At 43.0% G+C, this 18823-nt stretch overlaps 1 protein-coding gene across 2 annotated transcripts; it reads left to right on the top strand.

Moving 5' to 3' along the window:
- The first annotated feature begins 1455 nt into the window (after positions 1 to 1455).
- Positions 1456 to 16841, top strand: LOC114042448 (T-cell-interacting, activating receptor on myeloid cells protein 1-like). Of its 2 annotated transcripts, XM_027861137.1 has the most exons (6): positions 1456 to 1539; positions 1748 to 1783; positions 6073 to 6372; positions 6700 to 6999; positions 8234 to 8536; positions 15860 to 16841. In XM_027861137.1, the coding sequence occupies exons 1-6, from the start codon at positions 1506 to 1508 to the stop codon at positions 15973 to 15975; spliced, it is 1089 nt and encodes a 362-aa protein (XP_027716938.1). In that variant the 5' UTR covers positions 1456 to 1505; the 3' UTR covers positions 15976 to 16841. The 2 variants fall into 2 exon arrangements, with proteins under 2 accessions (XP_027716938.1, XP_027716940.1); XM_027861139.1 differs by lacking the exon at positions 1748 to 1783 and having other exon boundaries at positions 1457 to 1539.
- The last annotated feature ends 1982 nt before the right edge of the window (positions 16842 to 18823 follow it).

The raw sequence follows: 18823 nt of genomic DNA, 5'->3' as shown, positions 1-18823 counted from the left end.
GTGACCAAGTTAGATTTATATCAGGAATGCAGGGATGGTTTGATATAAGAAAAACGTAAGAAAAAAGGCAGTTTTCAGATGAAGAAATCAAAGCTATCAATAGTCATATGAAAAATGCTGTAAATCATTAGTGATTAGAGAAATGCAAATTAAACAACTCTGAGCTACCACCTCACACCTATCAGATTGTCTACTTTGACAGAAAAGGAAATGATAAATGTTGGAGAAGATGTGAGAAAATTGGGACACTAATGCATTGGTGGAGTTGTGAACTGATCCACCCATTCTGGAAAACAATTTGGAACTATGTCTAAACGGCTATCAAATTATGCATACCTTCGATCCAGCAATACCATTATTAGGTCTGTATGCCAAGGAGCTCATGAAAGAGGGGAAAGGACCTACATGTACAAAAATATTTGTGGTGGTAAAATATTAGAAATTAAAGGGATGTCCACCAACTGAGGAATGGCTGAACAATTTATGGTATATGATTGTGATGGAATACTATTATTCTATAAGAAATAACGAGCAGGCTAATTTCAGAAAAACCTAGGAAGACTTACATGAACTGATGCTGAGTGAAGTGAGCAGAACCAGGAGGACATTGTACACAATGATGGCGATATTGTATGATGATCAATTAGATACGACTTAGCTATTCTCAAAAATACAGTGACCCAAGAAAATTACAAAGGACTCATGATGGAAAATGCTATCCACATCCAGAGAAAGGAGGGATCAATTCTGAATGCAGATCAAAGCATACAATTTTCACTTTATTTTTTCATGCTTTTCTTTTCCTTTTGAAAACTGTAATTGTTTTTTGGAAACTGTTTCTTCCTTCACAACATGACTAATATGGAAATAGGTTTTACATGATTAAACATGTATAACCTATATCAAACTGCTTACTGCCTTAGGGAGGGGGGAGGGAAGGAAGGGAGGGAGAAAATTCAAAACTCAAAATTTTATTTAAAAAATGAATGTTAAAAATTGTCTTCACATGTAATTGGAAAAAATAAAATATTATTTAAAAAACAATCAGCTTCCTGGAGGGAGAAAATCACACAGGACACACTTTTCAGCTTAACATACATTATCAATATTTTCTCTATCGCTTTCTTTAGTATAGACAATAAAACAATGATTTCTGGTGTTTACCAATTTCAAGATGTAAATGCTCAAAATGAAAATTTAACAATAGAAGCTGGTTTGAGCTTGCTGTAGCACAACCCCGGGCTGAATGGACACCTTCCTGCCTGACCTGCCTTGCACCAAGTGTATGCTAAATAAACGTTTACAGAGGCTAATAAAGTAAAAAATGCTTGAAGGGAAATTTGCAACGTGTCATGCATTTTAGATGGTCAAGCACAGGGCCTTGCCCTGGATGGGTGGAGACAACACCTCCTTCCACCACATCCTGTATCCAGGATACAGATCTGACCCATGTTTCCTCTCTACATCAGAGTCCAAGCAGCCTCAGACCCTGCTGAGGGCTCGCCATGTCTCCAGCACTCATGGCCCTCCTCTGCTCTGGTGAGTCCTTGAATGGTCTGGGAGAGGCAGGGAGATTGTGAGAAGGTCTCTGGGCAGTGGGCTTTGGGGAATAGAGAGGGCCCCTTATATTTCCTTTGCCCTGTCACCTCCTTCTTCTGACCAAAGATGACTTAGTGGAAATGAGGAGAGAACAGGTGCTTGACAGGATGTGGGGGGCAGCCACCTAAAATCGGAGTCTCTCTGACAGGGCTATGTCTGGTCAAGAAGATGGAGTCAAAGACAGGTGAGTCCTTTTTTCCAACTCTTCACCCCCCTTCACTCCTCCTTCTGGCCAGTCAGGAAGGAAGGACGTTTAATACAGGTCTCTGGGTCCTGCCCTGGAGAGAGACACTGAAAGCAATTCTTCCCCACATTCTAGGATCTGGGCTCTTCCCAAAGCATTTCCCGGCCTCTCTCGTTCTCTCTGGACTGTGTCCAGCTCCACCTCTTGATGCTGGGAGCCACAGGAGACTGAGAATTCTAGCTCTTGAAGAAAGAAAAGTTCAGAGACCAGAATAAGATATATTCCCACTCAAGATTATGAGACCCAAAAATTCAGGGAGGTCTAGTTGCCAGTGTGAGCAGAACACCTTCCAGTCAGAGTTCAGGGGACCGTTGAAGGAGCTAGTGCTGATATCTGAGGTGGGTTGGAGGAAGGGCCCTTGACCTCTCTCCTGATTGCCCTTTTTCCCCAAGGGCCCCTTGCTCTGATTCAGGATTCCTTGATATTTGCTGCCATTAACCCCTTCCTGGATGCCAAGGGATACACGTCCCCCAGCTATTCTAGCCTTGGTGGGAGAGTCTCATTTCTCTTAGGACTACTCGGGGAACTCGTATCTCCAGGATCGCTGCATGAGTATGTCTCCTGAGTCAGGAAACCTTTTCAGTCTTTCCCAGGCTCTCCCTGCCCTTTTTCAATCCTAGAGGAGAGAGAGAGAGTCAGAGGATCAGACCCTCTGGAAATGGAAGGAACTCTTGAGCTCAAACTATCCAATCTCCTCATTTTCTAGATGAGAAAAATGAGGCAGACAGAGGTAAAGTGAATTGCTCAGGGTCACACAGCTAGGAGATATAAGAAGCTGGATTTTAACTCAGGTCTTGGTAACTCAAGACCCAGGGCGCCGGGCACTTTGGCACCCCCCAGCTGCCAATAGGGCAAGAAGCCCCCAGGTGGGCTTCTGACCATTCAGCATCATGAAATTGGACCAGATGCCTCCCTTCCAGGTCCAATAAGCCAATCAACAAGCATTTATTAAGCATTTCGTATGTACCAGATAATGTGCTAACCTTTGGGAATACAGAGAGCAAACTGAAATGATCTCTGCCTTCCCAGAGGTTACTTTCCTATGGGGAAGACAATGTGTGCAAAGATCAGTGCACCGATTACATACCAGATGAATTCAAGGTAGTTGAGGGAGGGAGGGAGGGAGGGAGGGAGCTCTTTGTACAAGGGGGCCCCGAAGCTGAGCTGTGGAGAAAGCTAGGGATTCTGAGAGATGGAGGGAAGTGTGTGCCCATCAGGGAGGATGGCCAGAAGCAGGCAAACCAGTAAGGACACCCCTCTGCCTGGGCCTGAGGGCGCGAAGAGTGTGGAGGAAGACTGGAAAGAGAAAGAGGAGGACGATTATGAAGACACCACACAGCGGAGATTATCTTCATTCCTCAGGGTAATAGGGAGCCACTGGAGTTTAAGGAGTAGGAGAGTGACAGGTCAGACCAGTGCTTTGGGCTGGGAGCCCAGTGGAGCTGGGAGGACTGTCGGAAGGCTATTGCCAGAGAACTCACACCAGCAGCAGCAGCAACAGCAATGCTCTGACAACGGCCAAGAGCTTCGGGGACCGAGCTCAGCAGCTTGTGGAGGGAGGGAGGGGCTGGGAGAGGCTTGCCTTCTCTCCCCAGCCACTGCCTCCTTTCCATGGCAGTGCTCTCCCGAAGCCTCTTCCTTGAACAAGACCCTCCACCTCTCAGCTCCAGGACTGGAATGCTCTCCCTCCTTATCTCTGCTTCCTGGCTGCCCTGGCTCCCTTCTACAGGAAGCCTTCCATTCTCGATCCCAGAGCCTTCCCTCTGTTCATCATTCCCTGTTTATCCTGTACGGAGCTCGTCTGTACAGAGTTGTCTGCTGTTGTCTCCCTCGTTAGAGTGCGAGGGGCTTGAGGGAAGGGACTGATTTTTGTCTCTTTTTGCATCCCCAGTGCTTAGCACAATGCCAGGCACATTTTTGTTGTTCATTTCAATTGTGTCTCACTCTTTGTGACCCCATTTGGGGTTTTCTTGGCAAAGATACTGCAGCGGTTTGCCATTTCCTTTTCCAGCCCATTTTATAGATGAGGAAACTGAGACAAATTGGATAAAGTGATTTGTCCAAGGTCACACAACTAGTAAGTGTCTGAGGCCAGATTTGAACTCAGGAAGATGAGTTTTCTTCACTTCAGGCAGAGCACTCTATCTGGCCACCTAGATAGCACATAGTAGGCAATTAAAAAATGTTTAATGGCTGACTATTGTGTGGACTCAAGCAAGCATCATTACACACACACACACACACATACACATTGCAGATGAAATGGATGCCATGGGGACCATTCAGCAACCTTGTGCCTCCTGCTTCTGTTTGAGGGAATGGTGCAGAGTTGGAGTGTACATGTAGGAGGAAAGGTGACTGTCAGAGAGAGCCTAGGATTGGGGTTTGGAGGTGCTGGGGGCTAATCTTTTCTCTGTTATTTACTGCCCTTTGCAACCTCTTTCAGCTCACCATGCAACAGAAACTGTTCTGTCCAAATTTATGAGTGATCTTTTCTCAGTCCTTGGCTTTTGACATCTCTGAAGCATGTCACTTTGAATACTATCACCTTCTTCCGGGCGGTCTCTCCTCTTTGGGGTCTTTGTGAAACCTTCTGCCTGTCTGATCACTCCCCCCACCCTTCAGTGGCTCGTACCCATCATGGACCTCTAACTATGGGCGCTTTCTACACTTCAGTCCTGGGCTTTCTTCTCCTTCTCCTGCATCTCCTGCTCCTCCCCCTTCTCTTTTTCCTCTTCTTCCTTCATCATCATCATCTCTCTATAATCTCTTTACCTCCCATGAGTTTGATTATTATCTCTATGCAAACAACTCCCAGATCAATATATAGAGAGAGAGACAGACAGAGACAGAGACGGAGACAGAAACAGAGAACCTCAGTCCCCCATCACCAATTACCTATTAGACATTTCAGATGGAATGTTCCAGAAACATCTTAAACTCAAAAAGAACAAAACGGAACTCAGTATCTTTTTTGCTAAACACTCTCTTCTAGACGTCATTCCTTATGTTGAAGGCTCCATCATCCTTCCAGGCTCCTGTGTTCATAAGGTCTGCCTTCTCTTGGCCTCCTCACTCTCCCTCACTCCAGATGTCAATAAGTCCCCAAGTCCTACTGCTTCTACCATAATATGACCTCTTCTTGCCACTCCAGCAGCTGCTTACCACCTCGCTTCAGGCCCTCAGCCTTTCTCACCTGGATTATATCAACATTCTCCTCACTGACCTTCCTCCCTCAGCACTTTCCCACTTCAGCACGTCCTAACCGCTGCTGCCAAGTGAATGTTTCTTAAATCCAGCTCTGACCATGTTGCTCCTCAAATATTGCTGGCTCCCCTTTGTCTCTAGGGAAAAATAGACATTCCTCTGTCCAGCTGCTAATGCCCTGCACAGCCTGGCCCCAGGTAATCGCTTCAGCTCCACTGGGCATCATTCCCTGGCCTACGCTCTGTGTTGCAGCCAAACATTGATCCATGACATTCAATCTCCTACCTCCAACTCTTTGGCCTGGCCGTCCCCCATGGCTGGACTGCACTTCCTCATGACCTGTGCCTCACAGGGGTCCCTGCTTCCCTTTAAGACTCAGTTCAAGCACCATTTTTCGCATGAAACCTTGCTGGATTTCCCAAAAGGTGAGGACCACAGTGTCCCAAAAATCTTAGTGCACATTTAAGCTTTCACAGCTTAACACTCTGTATGAATATTGATTACTATTAATGTTTACTCACTGGATAGTCATGGTCTATACTCGTCTCCTATATTAGAAGGTCCCCTCCTTTCAAGCAGACTGTTCCATTCTTTGTATCCCCAGCACCCTAGCCCAAGGCCAGGCACATAGGAGGTGCTTAAATATCTGTTGATATATTAATACCTTGTGGCCTTGAACAAGCTCTACGAAGCTCAGTTTTCTTTTTGTTTTTCTTTTTTTAGTCTCCAAAGTGGTGAAGTGGATAGAAAGTGGGACTTGGAGCAGGAAGGATTGAGTTCAAGCCCTGCCTTATCTACCTGTAACTATGTGACCCTGGACAAGTCACTTAACTCTTTATTTCAGTTTCCTCATCTGTAAAATGAGACGTCTGGGCTCCGGGGCCTCTGAGCTTCCTTCCTGTCTTAAGTCTATGAGCCGATGATCCTTTGAGAGGCTTGGCCCAGGCTATGTCTAACGATCCAGCCAACTCTAGATCTCTGCTCTTCTACCCCTCTAATTCTCGATCTCCCTTCCCTCCAAGAGTTCCTGCCCAAACCATTGCTATGTGCCTTGCCCAGAGCCATGGTGGCGCCAGGGTGGAATGTGACGTTGCGGTGCTGGCAGCCTGCCCAGTCTTCCCTCCAGGGGCTGAGGTTTGCTCTGATGAAAGTGGGGACCACAGAGCCCGTACAAAGCCAAAGTCTTGGGGGGACTCAGGCTGACTTCTCCCTGCCATCTGTGAGTGCTGAGAACACCGGGAGTTACAACTGCCTTTACTATGAAATCAATGCCCCCCACAGGATGTCGGAGCCCAGTGAGATCCTGGACCTGTTGGTGACAGGTGATGAGACGAGACCCAAGACCACTCTATAGGTGCCCCACAGAGATGGGGGGGTGGGACGAGTGGTCACCTGGGAGGAGACTCTACCCTGGAAAGCTGCAGGACCCCCCAAGGCCTGCTTTCACCTGGTCTCCCCAATAAAGGGAGAGAGGGAGAGAGGGTTCTCCCCAGCCCCCTGCAGGACCCAGGGGTGGGGGCAGGGAGATAGGACAGACCCTGAGCTGCTTCTATTTCTCCTCTTCTCAGAACTACACTGAGTGCCACTGAGGGCTAGGGATGGGGCCAGGGGCTTCCCCCTTTAATCTCTGGTGCTTCCTTCTTTCCTAGGATATCTCCCCAAACCCTCTCTCTTGGCCCGGCCAAGTCCTATGGTGTCCCCAGGAGGGAACGTGACCCTCTGGTGTTGGCGGCCTCCCCAGGCAGACCTTCAGGAAGTGAAATTTACCTTGCTTAAGGCTGGGACCCTAAAGCCCTTACAACACCAGATCCCAGCAGAGATCCAGGCTGCATTTTCCCTCCTGTCCATCAGGGCTGAGGATGCTGGGAGCTATACATGCACCTACTCTGAGACAGAACCCCCCGGCATGATGTCAAAGCCCAGTGATGGCCTGGAGCTATTGGTTACAGGTGAGAAGAGAAGTGGCCAAGAGTACCTATAGGTCAGACACGTCCCTCTCTCCAGCACAAGGGCCCTGTCGGACCAAAGGAAACTGTGGCCCTGAAGACATCTTTCCTCTGAGAACCAGTGAAACTCTGGGGTCCCAGAGGAGATGAGTCCTTTATAGTCAAAGCTGGGAGGGAGAGGAATGGAGGGGAGAGGTGAGTCAGGAGTAGAATTGGCAAGCATCAGAGTTGGAAAGGGGCTGCCCCTTGCACCAACAATAAAGGAGTCTGAGTCCAGATTAGGGGAAGTTATTTACCCAAGGTGATACAGAAAGTGGGGCTAGAACCCAGACCATGTTGTGACCTTTGGCATTAGCCTAGGTCCTGAACCTGCCTCAGGAGTCCATTGACCAGGTGAGAGATGAAGGGGCAGATCAGAGATCAAAGTGGATCTTCCTACAGTCAAAGATCCCAGTCGAAAGGGGAGAAGCGAAAACAAAACCTATGTTAAGCACTTCCTATGTGGTAGCCACTCTGCTAAACTCTGGGGCTACAGATGGAGAACCAAGACAATGCCTGGTCTCAAGGATCTTACAGTTGAATGGAGGGCACAACCCAGAAAAGAGAGGTCAGCTCCGGGGCAGCTGGAATGGCCTGCAAGGACTAAGGGCTCAGCAGAGGGCTCCCTAGTGCACGTCAATAAGTTAACACTGCCAGGGGACTGAAGGGCAGCAAGGACCAGTCATCCTCCATCTCACCTAAGGAACTACGTTGGTGACTCCCATCTCACCCAAGTCCTATGAGCAGTAAAGCTCATGTGGGTTTAGGGCTGCCCCAAGAGGGGGTAAAGGAGGAAGGCCAGGGGAAGAGAGGAAGGGAGCTCAGAAAGGAAATGGGTTTTCCTGTTGGCCAGTCATCCTGGATGGGCTTGGGTATGGCCTGGGGCTGGGGAGGAGGCAAGGGAAGGAAAGTGAAAGAGGATAGGATCCCTCCATGGAGATGGGGACTGGAAGGTGGGGGATCCTCCTTTAATATGAAAGTCTCCTTCTTCTGGAATCATTGGTTAGTTGGAAGGGACCTTAGAGAGCATCACGTATCATCCCTGATGGAACCAAAAGGAAACTGAAGAAAAGGACAGATCAGAAAACTGTTGCCCTGGGAGGGGAAGGAATACGTCCAGGGAGCACAGCTGGTTAGCATCGTGGCTGGGCCATGAACCCAGCTGTCCTGATTCAGTTTCATCATCTTTCTCTCGCAGGTTCTCTCCCCAAGCCCTTGCTCTCAGCCCTTCCAGGTCCTGTGATAGCCCCAGGGTGGCACGTCACACTCCAGTGTCAGCAGCCAACCTGGTCCTCCCTCTGGGGGTTGACATTTGCACTGTTTAAGGCTGGTGTCCCTGATCCCATACAGCAACAGAGACCAGTGGGGACCCAGGCTTCCTTCCCCATCCTGGCTGTGAGGGCCCAGGATTCAGGGAACTACAGCTGCATTTACTACCATTCGATGATACTTCAGCACAAAGCATCAGAGCCCAGTGATCCCCTGGAAATCTGGGTGACCGGTGAGTGAGAGAAGGGAGGAAGACTGGGAGGTGCATTACTTCCTAAGGGTGGGGGCACTCAGGAGTCAGGTCTGAGAGAAAGGTGGGGAATTTAGACAGGCCTATCATGAGTAAATTCAATAGGTAAACTGAAGTACATATGCTGAGCGAAACCAATTGACTAACAGTGATATGTGTAACTATTAACAAATCAGTCAGACTGACCACCTCAGTAAGGTTAGCAACCCAACAAGAAGGGGTGGGGCTCTTTTTATTGTCATGCGGAAAAGGAAGGGAGTCTGAGTAGTTGGGAACATTACAACTGAGTACACTAAGAAAAGTGGGTTGCCATTCATGTGTGGCTAATCACACCCCTCCCTGACAAAAAAGAAATGTTAATTCTCTTATAGGACTCACCTGTCTCATGTAATCTTTGCTAGCAATCAGTACCACCTGCTTCAATGTGGTAGCAGGAGATCAGATCTCCAAATGCAGGACAGGCAAGGATTGAGATGTATCTTTTGGGAGAAGGCACCAGCACCAGGTTAAGCTGGTTGGGGCTTGTAGAAAGCAAGGGATATCCCAGGAGCTACATCCTCTTTGAACCACACCTTCAAACTAACACAAAGAAAAAACTGAATTCCTTAGCTTAACTCAAGAATGGAGAAATGTGGCTTGACAAAATGTGTCAGTAATGCGTGATAGTCAATTACTGAATAGAATCAATTATTAAATTGTACAAAATAATTTTAATTCTCTCAAGCCTCAGTGTGAGAGGAGTGGGGGGAGCATCAAGGTAAGGGCTAGAATGGCATGTGTAATCAAAGAAAGGAAATGGGGATATGGGAAGTATCTTTGCCATCTTTGACCATTTATCAATTGGAGAATGACCTGTATTCTTATAAATTTGACTCTGTTCTCTATATACTTGAAAAATGAGGCTGTTATCAGAGATTCTTGCTGTAAATTTTTCCCAGTTTTTTGCTTTCCTTCTAATTTTGGTTAAATTGGTTTTGTTTTTGCAAAAACTTTTTAATTTTATAAAATTAAAATCATCTATTTTTCATTTTATAATGCTTTCTATATCTTGTTTATCTAAATTCATCCCTTTCCCATAGATTTAATGCATAAACTATTCCATTCTTTCCTAATTTGCTTATAGTGTCACCCTTTGTGTATAAATCATGTACACATTTTGAATTTATCTTGGTATATGGTGTGAGATATTGATCTATACCTAGTTTCTGCCATACTGCTTTCATTTTCCTAACAGTTTTTGTCACATAGTGATTTTTCATCCCAAAATCTTGGATCCATCAAACACAAAATTGCCATTGTCATTTACTACAATGTATTATGTGCCTAATCTATTCCTCTGATGCACCACTCTATTGGCCACTTTATAATATAGTTTGAGATCTGGTGTGGCTAGACTACCATCCTTCACATTTATTTTCATTGATTCCCTTGATGTTCTTGACTTTTTGTTCTTCCAGATGAATTTTGCATTATTTTTCCTAGCTCTATAAAATAGTTTGATTGGTATGGCACTGAATAAGTAGATTAATTTGGGTAGAATTGTCATTTTTTGTCATTTTGATTGTCTCAGCCTACTCATGAACAACTAATATTTTTCCAATTGTTTAGATCTGAACTTGTTTGTGTGAGAAGTATACTGTAATTGTGTTCATACAGTTCCTGGGTTTGTCTTGGCAGGTAGACTTCCCAAGTATTTTATATTATCTACAGTTATTTTAAATGGAATTTCTCTATCTCTTGCTGCTGGGCTTTATTAGTAAAATATAGAAATGCTGATAATTTGTGTTGTTTTCTTTTCGGCAACTTTGGTAGAGTTGTTAATTATTTCAACTACTTTTTTAGCTGATTCTTAGAATTATCTAAGTATGCCATCATATCTTCAAAGAGTGATAGTTTTGGTTCCTCACTGCCTATTCTAATTCTTTAATTTACTTTTCTTCTCTTATTGCTAAAACTAGCATTTCTAGTATAATATTGAATAATAGTGGTGGTAATGGGCATGCTTGCTTCCCCCTTGATCTTATTGGGAAGGCTTCTAGCTTATCCCCATTGTAGATAATGCTTGCTAATGGTTTTAGATAGAAGCTACTTGTTATTTTAAGGAAAGTTCTATTTATTCTCATGCTGTCCAGTATTTTTCATAGGAATGATAGGAACGAGTATTGTATTTTGTCAAGAGCTTTTTCTACATCTATTGAGATAATCATATGATTTTTGTGGGTTTTGTTATTGATATGGTCAATTATGCTGATAGTTTTCTTAATATTGAACCAATCTGGTATAAATCCCATCTGGTCATAGTGTGATATGTTTCTGTAATTTCCTAGCTCGTATTTTATTTAAAATTTTTGCATCAATATTCATTAGTGAAATTGGTCTATAATTTTCTTTCTCTGGTTTTGCTCTTCGTGGTTTAGGCATTAGCACCATATTTGTGTTGCAAAAGGAATTTGATAGGACTAATTTATGCCTGCTTTTCCAGATAGTTAATATAATATCAGAATTAATTCTTCTTTAAATGTTTGGTAGAATTCACTTGTGAGTTCATCTGGCCCTGGGGATTTTTTCTTAGGGAGTTAACTGATGGCTTGTTCAATTTCATTTTTTAAGATGGGATTGTTTAAGTATTCTATTTCCTCTTCTGTTAATCTGGCCAATTACATTTTTGTAAATATTCATCCATTTTACTTAGACTGTCAGATTTATTGTCACATAAACTTGACAAAATAGCTCCTAATAATTGCTTTAATTTCCTCTTCATTGGTGGCAAATTCACCCCCTTTCATTTTTTATACTAGAAATTTGGTTTTCTTCTTTCATTTTTTAAATCAAATTAACCAATGGTTTATCTATTTTATTGGAATTCTTCTAAAAACCAGCTTCTAGTTTTATTTATTAGTTCAATAGTTTTCTTGCTTTCAATTTTATTAATCTCTCCTTTGATTTTCAGGATTTCCAATTTGGTGTTTAATTATTTTTAATTTGGTTTTTTTTTCTAGTTTTCTTTTAGTTGCATGCCCAATGTGTTGATTTACTCTTTCTCTATTTTATTGATGTAAGCATTTAGAGATTTAAATTTTCCCCTAAGCATGACTTTGACTGTATCCCATAAAGCTCGCTGTGTTGTCTCATTGCTGTTAAAATTATTGATTGTTTCTATGATTTGTTCTTTGACCCACTTCAGGATTAGATTATTTAGTTTCCAATTAATTTTTAAGCCATCCGTCCACTGCCCATTATCTAATGTTATTTTATTGCATTATCATCTGAAAAAGGATACATTTAATATTTCTGCATTTGACTGTGAGGTTTGTATGCCCCCTAATACATGGCCAATTTCTGTGTAGGTGCCATGTACCACTGATAAAAAGATATATTGCTTTCTATTCCCATTCAGTTTTCTCTAGAGTTTTATCATATCTAACTTTTCTGAAATTCTGTTTACCTCCTTAACTTCTTTCTTGTTTATTTTATGGTTAGATTTATCTAGTTCTGAGAGGAGAAAGTTGGGGTCCCCCCACTAGAAAAGTTTTGCTGTCTCTTTCCTCCTGTAACTCAATTAGCTTCTCCTTTAAAAATTTAAATATTATACCATTTGGTGCATATATGCATAGCTATTACTTCATTATCTGGGGTACCTTTTAGCAAAATATAGTTTCCTTCCTTATCTCTTTTTTTTTCTCTTCCTTATCTATTATTCCTTTTTATCTCTTCCTTATCTATTTTTTTTCCTGCGGCTTTATCTGAGATTATGATTGCCACACCTGCTTTTTTTAATTCAACTGAAACATAATAGATTCTGCTCCAGCCCCTTACCATTACTCAGTATCTGTCTTCGTGGCAAATGTGTTTCCTGTAAATAGCATATTGTAGGATTCTGATTTTAATCCACTCTTTTATCCTCTTCTGTTTTATGGGTTAGTTTATCCCATTCACATTTACAGTTATGATACCTAACTGTGTATTTCCCTCCATCCTATTTGTCCCTTGTTTATCCTTCTCTGTCATCTTGGCACCAAAAGTCTCTTTAGCCTCATTTTACAGAAGAGTAAACTGAGTCCCCAAGAATCAATCAACAAATATTTATTAAGCACTTACTATGTGCCAGGCACTGTACTAGGCACTGGGGATACAAACACAAAAAATAGAGCAATCCCTAAATGCAAGGAACTCACATTCTGTTGTAAATGCAGAAACATGTACATTACGAATACAAAATGAATAAATGCGAATTAATGGAAAGTCATTATCAAGACAGTTTGAGAGGGAGAGCACTAGACATTGGGAAGGATCAGGAAAGGCTATTTGAAGATGATCTGTGGCTTAAATGAAGGTAGAGATAGTATGAGAATGTAGGGAAATGTTTTATTTTTTATTGTTCAGAAAGTATTAATTATCGTGTTTGAAGCTAGCATTATATGACTAGAAATCATGTAACCCAAAAATTTACAGTAAAGGTCAAGCTAACCTCAGAGGTCATGGGGGAAACAGGATGGCTACAGACAGTCTTTAGAACTCACCCAGATCTTGTTCTGGGCCCACCCAAAGCTTTTCCCCAAATTAAAATGCTTCTACTTACCTGCTAATTACCTCTGTGTAATGTAAACCCCTCAGAGACTTGACAGGAGCCACACCTACTTCTAGCACTGTTTTTTGCCAAGTAACATAATAAAATTATTTTTTAAAATTTCAGATTTAGAGGTTCATTCTCATGCCTAACAAAAGCAAGGTAAGAGGAGGATGAATTCCTGCTAGAGGGATCATCCAATGGAAAAATACCAAGATAGGAGGAAGAGTGTCACATGGAAAGACTAGAGAGAGAAGGCCAGTTTGGATGGCTCTCAGATTGTAGGCAGTGGAGCAATGAATGTCCAGTGAGGGCAGAAAGATTCCCTCTAAGCCATTGTTAAGGACTTTAGAAGCTTAACAGAGGACTTCATATTTGATTTTAAAGGCAAAAGAAATACACTAGAGTTGATTAAGTTAAGGAGTCATGTGGTCAGATCTGTGATTTAAGAGAAATCCTTTGGAATCAATGTGTAAGACAGACAAGAGTGATGAAAAATTAGAGTTAGGGAGACAAATTTGTTGTTGTTCAGTCATTTCAGTCATATCTGACTCTTCATGTCCTCATTTGACATTTTCTTGGCAAAAATCCTGGAGTGGTTTTCCATTGCCATCTCCAGCTCATTTTACAGATGAGGAAACTGAGGCAAACAGGGTTATGTGACTTGCCCAGGGTCACACAGCTAATATGTAACTGAGGCCAGATTTGAACTCGGGAGGGTGAGTCTTGAAGTGGTTCTGCAGATAATACAGCTGGAATCTTTCCATAGAAGTTAAGTGAGAAATAGGAGCCCAGGTTTTAAATAACGATGTGGACGGGCTATCACTTTTATCTGCTCCAGTCTTCAGACTCCTGAAGGTATGGAGACTTGGGCAGGAAGTCACCAATGGGGTTTCAGCCTACCTAGGAATAAGTTAGTAATTTCACTACTTGAGGTCAGCATTCCGGTCTCTACTACGTGATTGTTGGGGAAACTAAAATAAGTCATCGCTGGGTCAGGATTGGGCTCAGGACCTCAATGGCCTCATCACACGCTAAGTTCTCACTGGAGGCTGAGATGGGAAAGGACACACAGTTTGGACAGAAGATCAAAGCAAGGGCAGATCACAGGATGACTGCAAAGCTGTAACATAGTACTTACAGTTAGAATAGTGGCAAGAATGGTAATGCTCAGAATGTGAGGACAGTGAGGTACAACAGAAACGTATGCGTGAGTGGTGTTACTCTGATGGGAAAAGTGGAGGATGAAAAAAAGCCCTAAAGATGCACAGAGTGGAGAGAATGAAGACAACTGATAGAAAAAAAGGAAGACTGCCCATCTCTCATTGTTGCAATTTTCTCAGCCAAGGAGAATGACATTCTCAGTGGAAATGATAAATGCAAAAAAAAAAAAAAACCCACAGGGAGTTAATACCCAAGTTAATGAGTGGATGGATGAAGAGATGGATGGACTTATTAAGTGTTTACTATGTGTCAGGCTCTGTGCCAAATGTCTGGAGTAGCCATTCAAAGGCAAGACAGTTTATGCTCCCGAGGAGCTTACATGCTAATGACTGGGGCAATAGAGAGTTATCAGTGTTAACTAGAGAAAAGTGATTTGGTTTGGAAAGTCATGAGGGTGGTGAGCAGAAACAAAGGACATTTGATTACCCCAGGTGGTATAGATTTTTTTCTATTCCTATAACTAAAAATTTTCTATTTTTCTATTTCTATAATTTTTCCATTTTTCCTATTTTTATATCTCTATAAAATTTCTATTTTTCTATATTTTATTTTCTATAAAATTTTATATTCCTAAATCAAAGTAAACTGGGACTATGAATTCTGAATTATTAAGAGGTATAGAAGTCAAAAACCAGACAAACAAGGGCAGCTAAATGGAACAGTGGATAGAGCTCCAGCCTTGGAGTCAGGAGGACCTGAGTTCAAATCCCACCTCAGGCACTTAACAATTATTAGCTATGTGACCCTGGGCAAGCCACTTAACCCTGATCACCTCACCAAAAAAAAAAAAAAAAAAAAAAAAAAAAAAACAGACAAACAAACTAGACTTAGCCTACATGTAGCATGTTCCCTGTCTTCTCTGGACTGTTCAAGGTAAAATGTGGCTCATAGCTATGTGGAAAGAAGTCCGAACTGATCAGCCTGTCCTTGTCAGCTAGAGACTTTCTGGCCAAGACAGCTTAGTGGATGTGAGTAAAGAGCCAGAAATGGCCCTGAAGAGCTGAACTCCCTCAGCAGAGAGGAGCTCAGCATCAGGCCAAGCGAATGACAGAGCCTTGTAGACCTAGTAAGGATGTGAAGCTTAGAGGGTCACAAACACACACTCACAGAATTTCAGTGTTCAAAGAGTCCCCAAGAGGAGGACTCCTAACTGCTGAGTAACTGTCTAAGGAGGAATTATGTTTAGTCTGGGATGACCTGTCCTTTTTTTTTTTTTTTTTGCCTTTTTGGTGAGGCATTCGGGGTTATGTGACTTGTCCAGAGTCACACAGCTAGTAAGTGTTATGTGTTTGAGGCCAGATTTGAACTCAAGTCCTCCTGAATCCACGGCCGGTGCTCTATCCACTGCACCACCTAGCTGCCCCTAGGATGACCTGTTCTTGATGAAGTCATGTTTTAGACCAGGGTGGGGACAGGTTCCAAGGAGCCTGCTGGGAGATGGGTGACCTCCTGTTTCTAGGGCTCCTGGAAATATTCTTTTGTCAGTGACAGCCTCATTTCCTCTTCTCCCTCAGACTCGACCCAACCAGGTTATACTGTGCACAATCTCTTTCGCATCAGCCTGGTTGGGCTGGTCCTCGTTTGCATTGGTATACTTTTGGGCAGTGACTGGAACAGCCTGAGGAGTTGAGAAGAAGCCAGAGGATCTCTGCCTAGAGCAGCAGGGCTGGACAGACAGGAGGCACATCTTGAGATCTAAGGATTATATGGACATCAAGTTGACCAGCAGGTGTTGTGGAAAAGAGATCAGTCAACTCTGGACAGCTTAAGGGAACTGGACCCAAACCAAGCTGAGGTTCAGAGCTCACTCACTGTAGGAAGCCTTCTGTCCCCTTCCACAGGCCAAGCAGCACCTGCTTCCTGCTCTCCACCCTGTCTTCTCTCCATGCTGAATCACCAGGTCCTCTCCTCCCTAGCTTCCCTTCACACTCATGCCATAAATGGGTGTCCGGAGACTCTACTATTAAACAAAGTGAAAAGGTAAAGTGTATTTCCCAAATAACAAAGGTCCAGAAAGTTATGAAATTCCTGAAGACTAACAGTTCTCAGCTCTGACCTACCTTATGTGTTCCAAAGCACTTTTTTTTACCTACTACTAGGTGGTTCAGTGGGTAGAGTGCTGTGAGTCACAAAGACCTGAGTTCAAAACCTCCTTCAGACCTTTATCGGCTGTGGGAGCCTGGGTAATTCATGTAACACTTTCTCTTAGCCTCAGTTCCTCTATCTGTAAAAAATAACAGCGCCAACTTCAAAGGGCTGTTAGGAATATAAAATGAGATATGTTTGAAAGTGCTTTGTAAACTACATAGATATAGATAAATAAACACATACCTATAAACACGTGTTATATAAGTAGTGTGTGTGTATATATACACACATATACACATATTTACATGCACTTTATAAATTCTGGCTATTAACAATGTGCAATGATCAGCTATGATCGACGTAGCTCTTCTCAGCAATGCAATGATCCAAATCAATTCCAAAAGACTCATGACGGAAAATGCTACCCACATCCAGAGAAAGAACTATGGAGACTGAATGCAGATGGAAGCATGCTATTTGCTCTGTTTTTGTTCGTTTGTTTTTCATGGTTCTTCCCTTTTGTTCTGAGTCTTCTGTCCCGACACGACTAATATGGAAATACGTTTCATATGATTGCACATGCATAATCCATATCAGATTGTTTGCCGATCTTGGAGGGAAAGGAGGAAGGGAGAAAAATTTGGAACTCAAAATCTTATTAAAAAAATGAATGTTGAAAACTATCTCTACGTGTAATTGGGAAAAAAATAAAGTACTATTTACAAAAATAAACTTTTGAGTTAAAAAATAAATAAATGCTGGCTCTTATTGTGTTGTTGTCACAGTTTGTCACAGTAAAGCAGTGGATGTAATTATCTCCATTTGGCAGATGAGAAATCTGAAGCTCAAAGACAAGTCACGAGCTCTCCCTGGCCACTCAGTGAGTGGTGAGCCCACATGTTCTAAGTCCAAGTTTAGGCCTATTTCCCCAAGTCCAAAAAGCCTCTCTGATTCAAGACCCCCTCCCTTCTGATCCATAAATGTCTGCTACAACCTCATCACTAAAATCTGCTCCATGCCCAGGCTGTTTGTGCCTTCTTTCACCTATGGTTCCAGGAGCATGGGAGCTCACTCCAGCCTATACCAGAGCACCCATCCTAACATCCCTCTTCCTCCACCTTCCTTTCCATATGACCTTGTTTCTGATATTTGAAGTTATGGTTACGATTCGTTCACCCAACGAATTCATCCATTGCTGGGACTTAAGAGAGGCTTTCCAGAAGAAAGAAGTGGATTTGTCAGGAAGTTTTTGTTTCAGACATATTATAACCTTACACAAAGGAACATTTGTGTCCGAAGGGAAGACATAGATACCCAGGAAGGGTACAGGATCATTGAATGTCTTCAAACCTCCATAGCAGGAGGAAAGTACAGTTCACAGCGATCCTGTTGAGAGCTGCTCCTAGCCTCGATTCTTCAGTCAGGATTCCTGTCTCTTGGAGGGAGGTGTAGAAGCAATGATGTCGATTACAGAGTGGGGACATATATCAATCTCTACTTCATCACTTGTTAGCAAAACCTCTTTCATAATGGATCTCTTATGTTGATAATCTTTCTACCTTCTTTTATTTCTTGGCTCCCAGTGGCTTGCATGTCAAATATATTCTTGACTCCTTTTCCTTGCATTCAAGGCCCCCCAAAATCTGGGATCTCCTAACCTGCCCAGATCTTATTCCCTTCTTCACTATATTCCTGTCCACTCATTCCTGTCTTCACTACAATCCTGTCCACCTAGATGGCTAGACCATCTCTCATGGTCTGCTCACACTGGTTTGGTCATACCTGACCTCTCTGCCCATTCAATTTTTCCCCTGCCTTGCCAGAATTGTGGGAGGCACTTTGCCAAATGATTCCCTGGAATCAAGGCAAATGAGATTCCCAGATTCCCTTGAGCCAGCAATAGAAAAAGCCTGCAAAGGGTGGGATGAGATTAGTGGCTGGTGAATAGGCAGGCTCTTAATGATAGACACTTTCATTTCTTTCTCTGTCTATACACCAGCCCTCCTCTTCAATATATAATCTACTTTAATGTCCATTGAGAAGTTGTTCAGTCATTTTTCAATTGTGTCCCACTCTTCATGACCCCATTTGGAGTTTTTTTGGCAAGGATATTGGAGTGGTTTGTCATTTCCTTCTCCAGGTCATTTTACAGATGAAGCCACTGAGGCAAAGAGTTAAGTGACTTGCTCAAGAACGCGTAGCTAGTGAGTGGCTGCGGCCAGATTTGAACTCAAGAAGATGAGTCTTCCTACCTCCAGGCCCAGAACTCTATGCACTGCACCATCTAGTTTCCCTAACATTGAGAAGTACAGGTCTTAAAATCCAATGAATCCCATCTGAATTAGAAAGAAAGAAAGAAAGAAAGAAAGAAAGAAAGAAAGAAAGAAAGA

The sequence above is a fragment of the Vombatus ursinus genome, unplaced genomic scaffold (genome assembly GCF_900497805.2).
Source record: "Vombatus ursinus unplaced genomic scaffold, bare-nosed wombat genome assembly UNPS02014460.1, whole genome shotgun sequence".
NCBI lineage: Eukaryota > Metazoa > Chordata > Mammalia > Diprotodontia > Vombatidae > Vombatus > Vombatus ursinus.
This window is presented reverse-complemented; position numbering and strand designations above follow the sequence as displayed.

Coding starts and splice junctions, on each gene's coding strand:
- LOC114042448 (XM_027861137.1), top strand. CDS start 1,506: ATGTCTCCAGCACTCATGGCCCTCCTCTGCTCTG. Junction 1,784..6,072: donor GAAGATGGAGTCAAAGACAG/GTGAGTCCTTTT, acceptor CTTCCCTCCAAG/AGTTCCTGCCCAAACCATTG. Junction 7,000..8,233: donor CCTGGAGCTATTGGTTACAG/GTGAGAAGAGAA, acceptor TTTCTCTCGCAG/GTTCTCTCCCCAAGCCCTTG.